The sequence below is a fragment of the Notolepis coatsorum genome, assembly GCF_963971535.1.
Source record: "Notolepis coatsorum genome assembly, chromosome: 1".
Taxonomy (NCBI): Eukaryota; Metazoa; Chordata; class Actinopteri; order Aulopiformes; family Paralepididae; genus Notolepis; species Notolepis coatsorum.
In genome coordinates this window covers 119178745-119193221 of record NC_140165.1, presented here as the reverse complement: position 1 = coordinate 119193221, position 14477 = coordinate 119178745, and the positions used below count along the sequence as shown (strand labels likewise).

The 14477-nt window shown below is 42.9% G+C and overlaps 1 protein-coding gene across 1 annotated transcript in view; it reads left to right on the top strand.

Annotated features, from left to right (window-relative positions):
• Positions 1-362: 362 nt before the first annotated feature.
• Positions 363-14477, top strand: part of LOC311248846 (tripartite motif-containing protein 16-like) — a gene marked incomplete at both ends in the record, with an annotated part of 31331 nt that continues 17216 nt past the window's right edge. The window contains 5 exons of the mRNA XM_084338076.1: positions 363-593; positions 1289-1663; positions 4878-4985; positions 13615-13848; positions 14152-14311. Of these exons, the coding sequence (XP_084194202.1) occupies positions 363-593; positions 1289-1663; positions 4878-4985; positions 13615-13848; positions 14152-14311 (1108 nt within the window). The remainder of the gene's footprint in view (positions 594-1288; positions 1664-4877; positions 4986-13614; positions 13849-14151; positions 14312-14477) is intronic.

Sequence of the window (14477 nt, the reverse complement as noted above, 5' to 3'; positions counted from 1 at the left end):
TTTTCAATCAATCAATTTTCAACGTTATATATTGTACCAGTTGCATTTCCTGCTATGTCCAGCAGGTTGTGCAAGTTTACCAATTTGGTTTATAGACCTACAAATGTATGTTATAGGCTACTGTGTTCTGGTACATTGTGTTGGCAAGTAGAGATTGTATAATACATGTATTTTTTTATAAATACTGTGTCATTGAGACATTATAAAAAGAGCAGTCTTGTAGCTATCTGCTGAGGTATGCAAGATGTGCAGTGACCAGAAAACTACAGTTATTGTATTTGATGTGTCTTCTGTAGGAAGTAAATAGTCGACAGCAGTCTCTTCAATCTCGGACCAATTGAGAACCGTTACACGTGGGTAAAATGGCTGACCAGCAGGAGGGTGTTGTGTTGGACAAGGACCAGTTCTGCTGTTCTATCTGTCTGGACCTTCTTAAGGAACCAGTCGCGATCCCCTGTGGACACAGTTACTGCAGCAGCTGTATTGGAGATTACTGGGACCAGGGTGAGAATAAAGGAGTCTACAGCTGTCCCCAGTGCAGACAGCGCTTCAATCCAAGGCCCGCACTGAATAAAAACACCATGCTGGCGGAGGTGGGTGGCTCGATGAGCAGGTTGGCACCTTGCATGGCTCTGCCGTCGGTGTGTGAATGTGTGAGTGAATGGTAGAATGTGAGGAACAAATTGTAAAGCGCTTTGGATAAAAGCACTATATAAATGCACCATTTACCAGTTTAAGAGGGGAACAGATGACCTATGGCCCAAAACTGGGGGAGGGCTCTCAGTGTCTTTACTGAAAGGTTTGTTTTAAAAGTTTAAAAAAGGTGTTTTCTTCCTGTGCAGGATATTGAGCTTTTTGTTCTATGAACATTTTAAACATAAGGGCATTTTTGAATGTGCAATAATAACAATGCTAACTATACGAATCCTCATTTTTACTATGGATGTGTCAATCATCAATGAATTAATGAAAAAGGCACAGAAAGATCTTGCTATGCCCCTGTATACATAGTGTTCCTGCACATTTCAGAACTTTTCTCCAGGCCTACATTTCTTTGATTGAATTTAAAGTGTTTGGTCAGTGTGCAATATGAAGTAACTTATGCTAATAGTAGACTCAATAACAACAAATATCTCTGATGGTCAGTTTTGCGTATCGGTACTGAACCCCCCCTCCCCCCATGTACATGAAGAGAGACAGAAACACGTGTAATTTCTCATTGCAGATGTATTGTTTTCCTTGTTTTGTGCTCATCAGTGACTGAGCCGTCCTCCTTCTGTCCTCCTAGGTGGTGGAGCAGCTGAAGAGGACAGGGGGCCAGCAGGCTTCTGCCTCTGCTGCTCTGACCTACGCCGGACCAGGAGACGTGGCCTGTGATTTCTGCACTGGAACCAGACGCCACAAGGCCCTCATGTCTTGCCTGGTGTGTCTGGCTTCTTTCTGCGAGACCCACCTCCAACCTCACCACAGTATCCCTGTGTTGAAGAAGCACAAGCTGGTAAAAGCCACGGCCCGACTGCAGGACAAGATGTGTTCTAGTCACAACAAGCTGCTGGAGGTCTACTGTCGTACGGACCAGCAGTGTATCTGTCTGCTGTGCGTCATGGATGAACATAAAGGCCACGACACGGTGTCGGCTGCAGCAGAGAGGACTGAGAAACAGGTAGGACCAGAACATCTACTTCATGACGAAGATCACATTTAAAGAATGAGGAAGGTCCACAATGAACAAAGGTGTTTAATTAGATCATCACGAAACACAAGTGAAACAAGGTAATGATTACTCAGGAAAATAGACTAAAGAACATCAGAGTCAGAGAGTCAGAGATTTTATTTGCCATGTCTGGACAAATCCACATTGGAATACAGATACAGAGCAAACACTGTGTCTACGACTAATCCAATACAGGAGCAGAGTAGAAACGGTACAGAATAAAAAATAAAAACATAGACAATATAAAAGGACAAATGCTAAGGTTGATATCAACATCCCCTAAAAGTGCATATCATAGTAAAGTGCATAATGCATAGGGGCACAATTTTCAGTAAAAGTGCATATAATCAAAGTGCGTGATGCACAGACACACAGAAACAGCACTTCCACAACCTGACTAATAACACCAAAATAAAATAGGATAATATACAAATCTATCCTTTGGAGTTATTCAGGCTGCGCACAGCACTGGGTAAGAAACTCTTAGTAAACCCAGAGGTAGAGCATTGATTGATTGATTGATTGAAAACTTTATTAACAGATTGCAGAATGGGTACAGTACAGTACAGCTCAATACATAACATTTTTAAGGGGATGCAGACCAGAGAAAGACTTTCGTCTTGTTTACATCAGGGTCCCCCATTTTCAATTCATCATAACATATATGACATACACGACATACAGATAGACAGTACTGCTACATCTATACATTTATGACATACCAGATTTGCAAATACAGTACTGTTTGTGATACAAAAATAGTCTAGAAAAGAGAGTGTATATACATTTGACGTAGAAACTGTACATTGGAGGAGGTTGGGTAGGTGGGGTGGGGGCGGGGGGGGTTGGGTGGGGGGGGGGACTGTACATTGGAGGTGGTTGGGTGGGGGGGTTGGGTAGGAGGGGTGGGGGGGGACACTACAACTGTACAAGTAAAACTGTACATTGGAATATTGACGAAACCATACTTGGTCATTTACTGTACATTGGAGGGGGTTGGGTTAGGTGATAGATAGATAGGTTAGGTGATATGTGATAGAGCTGTAGCGTCTGCCCGACGGGAGGGGGACAAAGAGGCCTGCGGCATCATACTGCATAACCTAACAAGAGATGCAGGATGTTGCAATATGCTCTCAGTGCAGGCCTCCTCCCTTCCGGTTCAAAGATCAGCCTTCATGTTGACCTACTTCTAACGCAGTTATACAATAAAACATTCCCTTTTGCTCGGCATTCACAGGAGTCGGCACAAACAAAGTGCAATGGCCAAGCCTCACCCAGTGCGATCTCATCAACAGCCCAATTATTTTACTTGGCAACAGCTTTGGGCAATGATCATCATTTAGAAAATGTATATATAATATAAATGAGACATTTTGATTGATTGATTTTTTATTTTATCTCGAACCAACACACATAACTATCACAACAAATTTGATAAAAGCAAAAACAATATACATACATACATACATACATACATACATACATACATACATACATACATACATACATACATACATACATACATACATACATACATACATACATACATACATACATACATACATACATACATACATACATACATACATAGATACATACATACATACATACATACATACATACATACATACATACATACATACATACATACATATATCTACATACATACAAACACATACATATACACACAAACACACTCACACATACAAATAAAAAGAAAGAAACCAAAACATAGAATTTGGTTCGAGAAGGGTAGAAAGAATTAGTGCTTATCTAGTCCTGCCCCTTCCTTACATCACACAATTGACAGATTCTTGCTCTCTATCTATAGTGAAAAAAGTTGTAGAACGCGCTCACCTCACTAGACTTGACACTGGGTGCTGTAACCTGATATCATACATAACAATAGGGAAACAATGTCCAGGCACGCACTCCAGGTTTTTCAAATTGATTGGCAGCCTGAAATAAATCATATCATATCATGACGTTTCGGTGTGAACATATAGTAAATGATAAAAAAAACGGAAAAAACTGAGAAGAGAAAGCAGTATTTGCAAGGAATAGAATATGTCATCATAATCGTAAGTAACAGTACTCTTCCATGTATTTGTTTAAGAATGTTTGTTTATAACCGCTTTTAAATGTTCTAATATTTTTACACAATTTTAACGTCTCATGCAGGCTGCTCCAAAGTGACACCCCACAGACCGAGATGCCCATTTGCTTCAAGGTCGTACGGACCCTAGGGTGTTTTAGGAGCTGTTTCCCTCTTAACCCGTAGATACCACCTCTGCCTGTGAACATGTACTGAATGTTACTAGGCACTGTATTATTGATTACTTTAAACATAATTTGCGCTGTTTTGAATTTAACCAGGTCAGTGAATTTCAAAGTTTGATTCTTTAAAAACAGAAGGTTAGTGTGATGTGAACAGCGTGGCCAAAGGCCGCCAGCACGTCTCTTGTTTTCCAGTAACCAGCTAGTGTTACTCAGTTGTGTTTTGAGAAATCATGACATGACTGGTTGGGCAGTCAGAGTAAACGCTAGCGTTTTCTATTGGAAGCAACTTGTGTATCGCTGCTGTCGGGACAAAACCTCATAACTCCATTTTTTGAATTTTTTTTTTATTATATAAATCAACTCCGTAGATCATCCTCCATATGTGTGTGTGGGTTTTACAAAGTTTAAACAATGGGAAAGCATTAAACCGATCATCTGTCTAAACCTCCTAACTCTATTCACCCTCAAATCTGTGTTAGTTTTCTTCATCTGCTGAAAAGTTGGGTTTTTGGAGTTATGAGGTTTTGTCCCGACAGCAGCGGTATGCTAAAGGCACATCAATCCCAATGAAAACCACAAACTGCAAGAAAGCACTTGTGACTCACACACCTCCTGAACAGACCACAAGAGACGATATAAAACATATGTATACATGCCATACCTCCTTCACTCATTGGGGGGACATATTTATTCCCAATTATATAGCATGTCGCGGACATTCTAGTTTGTTACTGTTTTCTCTCATCCGCCATGTTTAAACAAGATGCAATTACCTCTCATGGCCACAGGGTGCAAATCTTACACTATAGATAAAGCTGTCGCTAGTGTAGCTTTAAATGAAGTCCCTAACTAAAACTCTTCTTCCTACGTTGATTTGTTACAGAAACAGCTGGGGGGGAGTCTTCTCAAAGTCCAGGAGAGAGTCCAGGAGAGAGAGAAGGAGAGAGAGAAGGAGCTGAAAGCACTCAGACTGGCTGTGGAGACACTGAAGGTGAGGTCATATGAAACTGGACTTTGAAGAAGAAGTCTTTATTTGTAGCACATTGCTACATCGTCATGCAGCGAACACACACATGCGAGATGGGTGACACATCCTGTAGGACACATGCATTTTTTTCGTCTGGTAATCTGAAGGTTCCCGGTTCGATCCCAGCTCTTCCTGGAAGCATGCCGAAGTGTCCTTCAGCAAGACACAATGGGCCTCATTTACGAAGCGATATAAGAACATATTTAGTTCTTAACACTTTGATCGCCATGGTTAAAATTCATAATTTACCATCCCTCGCCATCTCTATTTGTCTATGGAGAAGTTCCCCTTCTTTGCAGGGATATAACTTTTTAAATTGTATTGCTAAATTGACATTATCATGGCCCATTCAATGTCCTATATCTATTGTTCAGTGTGTAGCAACGTTATACTTTTTCATTCACATATTCATACTAAAATACGGTCTAAAGTATAAGTATGTTTTTATCGTTTTCTGCAGCTTTCTTCAGAATGTGATTTATAGCCCCAAATGCATTATATGCATGATGAAATACAGTTTGATAGCGATCTGTGCCAGATAAAAAATTTCAACTGGAGGTACTTCTAGAAGTTACTACGTATCATCTGATCTTGACCGGATGGGCGGGGGGTCGTTTATAATTCCGTGGGCAGCGTTAGATGATTCATCCAGTGTGGGTCATATGATCATCTTAGCAGTTTATATCGAACACGGTAATACTACACGCTAAAACTCACCCCAGTCTCCTCGGGCCGTTGGGCGATCAGCGTGGAGTAGACAGTTTTCGATTATGGGATGTTGATCCTGATTAACCATTTCCAGGTTGTATAATACTATATGTCCAAATAATGTTGTTTATTGAGTTAGGGCGAGCGATTGATTATCCAGTGTGTGGAGATAGAGTCAGGCTAACGATCGCGAGTGCCCGGACGACATATGGATGAGCACTTCCTGTTCGACGAGTTCGACGAGTCGGCCACCAGATGGCGCTCTTGAACCGCTAGAGAGTTGAGTGGAGCTTTGCAGTATATCTCAGGGCCCCGGAGGGGAAATATGATTTCGATCACAGATTTTAGAAATATTGATATCAAAGACGAGTTACGGCGTCTTCGGCAGAATGAGCATGGCTAGGAATGACGTCTAAACACGTCATCGGCGATTAAAGTGTTAACTAGCATTTTTTTTTTTCTTACTTTTTTTAACTTTTTTTCTTAACATTTATAGACGAACAACACTTACACCATATCTACAATGACATCAACAACACAACAGTACATCCACATGGGCCCCTTGAATTCGGCCGCGCTCAGCCTCCCAGACCTCCATGAGAGGGACCCCCCTCCCGCCATCCACCCCTAGAAACAGGGCTCCCCCACATCCCAGGGCCGTCTCACGCGTGGCAGAGTATTCAGCGACACGGGTACCTTGAATTTGATTGGGCCAGGGCCAGTAGAGGGGCGAGGGGTGGTACTCCCCCCCCCCCCCCCCCACCCCACCGAGCCAAGCCCGCTACCTCCCATGCCACCCAGCACCCCACCCCACGGCCGACGACCCCACAACATCCAAGACCCCACTCTCCCGGGCCAAACCGCGGAAACGATGTTCCCCCTCCCCCGACATCCCCCCCCCTGAGTTAAGCCCATAGGAGCCCCCCATATCCCAGGCCGATGCGCGTGCCGCCGGGCCCCCAGCGACACCGGTCCCTTGAATCAATTGGGCCAGGCCCAGTAGAGGAAAGGATGGGGGACCCCCCCGCCCACGAGCCAAGCCCGCTATTTCCCATGCCACGAGAGCCCCATGCCCACCGACCCCCCCCCCCAACACACAGGACCCCGCCTGGCAAAGCCCAGCCGCTCTGATCCCCCTGAGAGAAACCACTTCCTCCTCGCCCGACCACCAGGCCCCCGGCCCACGAGAACCCCAAGCCCAGGTCCGCAGAAGGCCAAAGCACCACGCCTCAATGATCCCCCGCGACCCCAAGCCCGGTGCCCCCCAGGCCCGGTGACCAGACCGCCCAGGCCACGGCGTCCGAGGACCCCTGGAAACCCCACCCCCCACACCAATCCCACAACACGCAAGGCCCCCCCTCCCCCAGGTCGAACCGCCGGAACGATGCCCCCCCCCCCACTGAACCCCGCCTGCCCACCTCTGTACCTCCCATGTCACCGACATCACCGCATATATTTATGAAAAAATAAACGAACAACACAATAAGAAAAAATTAACTGAACATAAATGGTTATATGGTTAGCACTCTTTCCCCGATTGGCGGTTTGGGGGGGGATCAGCCCTCCCACTCGAGAAGCCCCCCCCCCAGAGATGGTGATACCCTCCAAAGGAGATTCTCCAAGCCTCTCTTCATGTCCAACATTTTGAATTCTTGTCCTTCATATTTGTCCATGTGCACATTTAAAGCAACTGCTATTCTAACATAAGAAGAAAATAATATAAAAGAAGACTAAAGACAATTGGCGCTTCCCAGGTAATTCTTTTTAACCCTGTTTAACCCCCGTTGGCGGGCTGGAGGGGTAAGGCTCTCCTGGAGAGGGCCCCTCCTATAACGACGTAGATATCCCCAATGTGGATTCTCCAATGTCCCTATTATTATCCAACATTTTATTTGAATTTCTATCTTTCATATGTTAGTACATTTCCAGAGCTCCCGGTCCGGTCTCCGAATGTGATTCCCCATGTTCCCTGTCATCTTGTTTGTGTGTCATGTGTGCTAGTGTCTACCGTTTAGTCTAGTACGTGTTATTTGTATTATATGTCCCGAATCAAGTCCCAACCTCCCCAACGAATGCGTTTACCTTGTCTGTTCCCAGTGGTCTGTGTGTTATCTGCAGTGTGTCTCGAACCATAACCTCCATTCTAGGGCTGTCTTAAATACTTCGAAGCTTCGTTCGATGGCACAAGCTTCGAACATTAAAAAAATTATCAAAGTAAAAAAAATTATAATAATAATAATAAAAAAAATGTAATACTTTTTTTATTTTTTTTGCCTCCAAAATCTTGCGCCTCCATTCCAATGAAACGGAAGTAAGCGGCGCCTCGACTCCACCTCTCTACAACAAGCACGTGGAGATTATCTGTGTTGAAAACATGTGCAGCAGACATGTCGACGAAGAAGCGAAGCAATGACGTTTGTTATTTAAGACTATGTCGGACAGATTTGTGTTCATTGTGCTGCTTTTTTAAAGTGTCCCGACCCATATAAAAATATGTCTTAATAAAACGTGCTTAATTAAGTCGAATTCTGCCTTTGTCTCTATCAACTACATATAAATATTTATATAATTGTTTGCTTGATAGACGAAGGTTGCAACATAATTATGTAATGTCATGTCGTCGGCTGTGAGAGCAGCCCCACTGCACCCAGGCAGCGCAGCCGAGTGAAACCTTGTTGGCTGCGTCACAGTCACGAAAGGGGCTACTTAATTAATTAATCCAATCCACTTTATTTATAGAGCACATTTAAAAACAACAAAGTTTACCAAAGTGCTGTACAAGTCCCACAACATAAGATAAAAACAAAAAAAAAAATATATATATATATATATTTTTTAAGCTTCGAATTAAAATCGAAGCTCGGCCCCGAAGCTTCGATTGCCAAAAAAAGCTTCGAAGGTCAGCCCTACTCCATTCACTATCAAATAATATGCTTAGTTGTGCGTCATGTGTGTTTGTGTCTACAGTTTAGTCTAGTACGTGTTATTTGTATTAGGGTGCTTTCTCACTCACCATCGGGGTCGAATCAGCTCCGTTCCGTCTTGGGTGTGAACTCCCCCCCCCCTCTCCCCCCTCTAGTTTGTGTACACACTTCAGTCTTGGTTCGCTCCGGGTTCTGTTTACGGTTTGCGTTTTGAGCTTGTAAGCTTGCCGTAGGCGATGATGTCATGCTCGAAAATGTAAACACAGGAAGTGTGTTAACACGGCCATGAACACGGCGGTGGAGACTGAATGCTGATATAAAATAAACAAATAACCAATAAATATGAAGTTATATTTGAACCTCTGTTGTCAAGCCTTGTCAATATAACCCACCCCCTTTTCTCACAAATGGAACTGGTGTTGTGGAGTCCGCTTTTGAGCGTTTTGCAAGGTTAACGATAACGCTAAGCTAATGGCTAACGCTAGTTAGCTTAGCCTGTTCAGCAGCTAACATTATCCCATCGCTCGTGGCAATTATATTGCATGTCATTGATCTACTGGTCGACCACGGCCGACTGGTTGGGCACCACTGGTCTAATAGAAATAAATGCATTCGAACAAGAAACCAATGTATAGACATAGCAATGGCAAACAAAATTGCCAGGCCTAATGCGAGCCAGGGAAGTGTTGCGCTTTGTAACGTGGCTTCATGTTTTCATCCACTGAGCTGTGAGGCTCCACATGCTTGTTTTGGTTGAGGTCTGAACTCGCAAATTGCCCATAAATATCGTTTTTGTGGGTATTGTCCAGTTGTTGCTGTGTGGTTTTATCTGCCCAAAATTCAAGCAAGCATGAAAGCATTACAGTAACGACGTTGTGTGTGTCACGGCTGTCACGCCCCCCGCTCCCACTAGCGCGCACCCGAGACCACCTATTTCACCGGTCCAGGTTCAGCGCCCCCGGGGACGAATCAGCAGGGAACGGGGGGGAGCGTTCTCACTCAGACAGACACACCCCTTTTGGGTGCGAAGCGGTGCTGATTCGACCCCGAATGGTGAGTGAGAAAGGGCCCTTATATGTCCCGAATCAATTGGTGTGTGAAACCTCGTTATTCAAGTTCTGGCTGGTCCGGTTGATCTCGGTGCTCGGATCTCGGTTGGTGTGTGTGGCCTCCGTGTTCGCATCTTGGCCGCCCAGGCGACCTCCGCGCCTGCATCTCGTGTGCGGATGGTCCGGCCGACCTCGGTGCCCGAGTCCTGGTTGATCCGGTTGTATCCAGCGTCTCCCCGTCCCTCCCCTGGGGGCTGTCCGTTTCACCTCTCCCAAACCAGCTTGTATCCCTTGCTGCGTCGCATTCATCGTGTTAACTTCCATGTTAGCTTGCAGCTCCTTCTCCAGCCAGACCTCGCAGCGGTCCAACATCACGTTAGCTTGTATCCCTTGCTGCGTCGTATTCATCGTGTTAACTTCCATGTTAGCTTGCAGCTCCTTCTCCAGCCAGGCCTCGCTGCGGTCCAACACCACGTTAGCTTGTATCCCTTGCTGCGTCGTATTCATCGTGTTAACTTCCATGTTAGCTTGCAGCTCCTCCAGGCCTGCGTGCTAGCTTGGATAGCCCGGATAGCTCGTGTGTTAGCTTTGATAGCTTGGTTAGCTAACTCAATAGCCCCTGTGCTAGCCCGCATGTCCTGGGCGATCTGCATTTTAACTTGGATGTCAGTCTGTATGCTAGCTGCCCACTGCGTCATGCTAGTCTGAATCATTCACTTTATATTTCGCTTTGAATTGTTTTACTTCCTTTTCTTGATATTCACCGACCGGGAGCTCTTTCATGTGGCTGCTCACCAGAACGTCGCAAACCGGAAGTCCTTATTTTGTTCTTACCTGGGCTTCAGCAATGTTTTCTATTTTTGCTTTTCTCTTAGGCAAGACCAAATTCTAAGAGTGTTCGAGAGCACTCTTACCGAGATAAGAAACTCGTACCCAGATAAAACATTTATTTAAAAGCCTACCATTGGTCAATTGCTCCCAAATCCGACTTTAAAATCCCAGTGTGTTGAGATAACAGTCGGTTAAGCAAAAATATAAGAAAAATAATAAGAGTATTGGTGAATGAGGCCCAATGTGCCCAGAGATGGTGTAGTGGTTAGGACCCTGCCTCTGGAACCACATGTACCCCTGTTAGCCTGCGATCCAATCCTGCCAGAGCCTTCTTTCCTGTATCTGCCCTATTCTGCATCCCTCTCCACCATCTTACTGTCTACATAAAGAAAACATACTCTCTTAATAATAATAAATAATGGTTTTAATAAAGAAAAAGACACTGACGGAACCAACAAGCAGGTTAGTGCCTTGCATGTTAACCTCAGCCTTCGGTGTGTGTGTGTGTGTGTGTGTGTGTGTGTGTGTGTGTGTGTGTGTGTGTGTGTGTGTGTGTGTGTGTGTGTGTGTGTGTGTGTGTGTGTGTGTGTGTGTGTGTGTGTGTGTGTGTGTGATTGAATACTTTATTGACACAACAGTAGGACAACATTTTAACTAACAGTGTCATAACGCTGGTCAAATGGATAAAACGCAATAAAGCCGTGGCTTGTTTCCATTGTGGTCCATTTACATGGAACATAAAAAGGCACAAAAACACGAATGGACATGTGTACACAGACAGGACACCCTAAAAGTAAGTACAAAAAGAGATAAAAACTAGTGCTGTCAGGCGATTAAAAAAATGTATCTAATTAATTACAGGATTTGTAATTAATTAATCTAATTAATCACATTTTCACAATCATATTTCAAATTGCATGTGTCCGGATGGCAGAATTCAGTACTGTATCATCTTCCATTTATTCATTTGCTTAGATTTTTCAGGTCTGGTCAATTTTAGCATGATGTTATTCCCAGTCAAAGATAAAAAAAAAATTTAATTGATATTCTCATTTGGTTCATTACAATTTACTCAAGCTTCGTAACAGACACAGTATTTCTGACACTGGGAATACATTCCCTGAGATCCATAGATGTCCCTAGAATCAGATACCAAGAGCATGCAAATGGACCATATTAAAAAAAAGTCTGTAAATGTGTATTCTACGTTCTTATGGAATGAATGAGATAAAAAAATATATATATTAAAAAAAGAGAAAAAAAATTATTAGCTTTTTTCTGTATGAGCCCCTGAGAGTGTGCTTCATACTGTAATAGATAAAAGAAAATAAGTAAAAAGTATGCAGAATAAAGTAGTGTTCAGTCAATATACATATACAATACAGAGTCAAATTAGTAACAGTGAGGTACAACGCAGAAATGGAATGAGGTACAAAACTTAGGGTAAGGTGCAATGAGGTATGAATGAGTGCAAATCTCTTTGAATGTGAGGCATAAGTTGTTTTGTTTAGTTTAATTTATTCGGATCCCCATTAGCCATTGCTACAGGCATAGGCTACTATTACTGGGGTCCACACAAATCAATACAATACTCAATACAATACAATCAATACAATACAATAAAACAATACAATACACCTCAATAACGCATACAAATATTATATAATAAAATATCTAAGTTCACCAATCACACATACCCATCTACTCTAATGTTTCAAGACATATATGTTCACTTAAAGTACAACAATACATCTCAATACAACATACAAATATATTAAAATTAGGGATGTCCGATATTATCGGCCTACCGATATTGGCATAAAAATGTGATATCGGAAAATATCGGTATCGGTTTTCAAATATATATATATATATATTTTTTTTTACATTTATTTAAAGGGGAACTCCACTTTTTTTTGGAAATTAGCTTATTTAACATCTTCCCTGGAGTTAGACAAGAAGATGCATACCTTTTTTGTCTCTGTGCGTGCATTTTAGCTTTGGGAATAGACGCTCCGTTAGCATAGCTTAGCTTCATCACTGGAAGTGAGGCAGGACAGTAGCCTTACAGTGCCTTACAGTGTATTGCAAGGTCTGACATTGACCAAACTTGATATGCATGACCTTGGTGGGCTCTAGGTCAACTCCTGAAAAGGGGGTCAATGTCAGACCTTGCAATCAAAAGTTAGGGGGCGCACTGAAATTATGGCAAGGGTTATTAGCCCCCTAACTTTTGATTGCAAAGTCTGACATTGACCCCCTTTTCAGGAGTTGACCTAGAGCCCACCAAGGTCATGCATATCAAGTTTGGTCAATGTCAGACCTTGCAATACACTGTAAGGCACTGTAAGGCTACTGTCCTGCCTCACTTCCAGTGATGAAGCTAAGCTATGCTAACGGAGCGTCTATTCCCAAAGCTAAAATGCACGCACAGAGACAAAAAAGGTATGCATCTTCTTGTCTAACTCCAGGGAAGATGTTAAATAAGCTAATTTCCAAAAAAAGTTGAGTTCCCCTTTAACCTTTATTTACCAGGCAAGCAAGTAAGAACAGATTATTATTTTATTTATTGTCAAAGTATGCATAATGTTGTGTTAATTACACGACAAGAGATATGTAATGTTAATTACCTGAAATTATTCAGTTTTTGGGGGGGGGGGGGGGACTCTGCATATATCGGTATCGGTTGGTATCGGTTGATATCGGTATCGGAAATTAAGAGTTGGACAATATCGGTATATCGGTATTGGTAAAAAAGCCAATATCGAGCATCCCTAATTAAAATCTAACTCACCAATCACACATACCCATCTTCTCAATCACCCACTATGTTTACTTAACTGACGGTACGATTCTTTCTTATATGATTTGTGTTTTTTAAATGTCTGTTTTTCTTCAACCCTAGTTAATGCAGGTGGTAAGGTATTCCATGCAGTCATGGCTCTATACATCACAGTCCTTTTCATTGCATTTGTTCTTGGCATCTTTACAGTACATCTTTCCATTGACACATAGTTGTAAAGCTCTTTAGAAGAAAGTGCTATAAAAGTGCAGTCCATTCATGTCTTTGTGTCTTAACAGAGTTCTGCCCAGACAGCAGTGAAGGCCAGTGATGAGATCTTCTCTGAGATGATCCGCTCCATACAGACGAGGCGCAAGGAGGTGAAGGCCCTGATCGGAGCCCAGGAGAAGACTGCAGTCAGTCAGGCTGAAGGGCTCCTGAAGCAACTGGAACAGGAGATAGAGGAGCTGAGGAGGAGAGGGGTGGAGCTGGAGCAGCTGGAGCACGCTGACGACCACATCCATTTCATTCAGGTTCACTAGATGTTAATATATTCTATTCCTTTTATATTTAAACCATATAGATCTACTTTAAAATGTCTGTTTCTGCCCATGTACTATTTGCAGTAGTAAAGTCAATATAAATGTACGGTGAATCACTAGTATCCCTGTGGTTTTACCAAAGAAATACTATGTATATAGTTATTTCTATAGTGATTCACTATAGTATTTCTACAGCCATTTGTACATCTGGAAAAAAAAAGAAATACTAGTTTTACTGTAGGTGATTTTCGTATGATTCTGACTCTTTGTTTAATATAATTTATCTCTATCCAGGGTTTCCAGTCCTTCTCCAGTCCCAGTGTATCTCCAGACTTACCCAGTATCGCTGTCCATCCTCTACGTGACTTCAGGAATGTGAGTGATGCTGTTTCTGAGCTGAGAGACGAACTGACGGACATCCTGAAGGATACGTGGCCGAAGATATCAGGAGAAGGTGAGATGAATATATATATATAGACTGTTGTAAAACATGAAGATATCAGTTGTTACCAAGTAAACAAATCATGGAACGTTAGCCACGTTAGTTAGCCAGCATCAGCCAGGTCCTGTTAGCTCTCAGAACGTTAGCCACGTTAGTTAGCCAGCATCAGCCAGGTCCC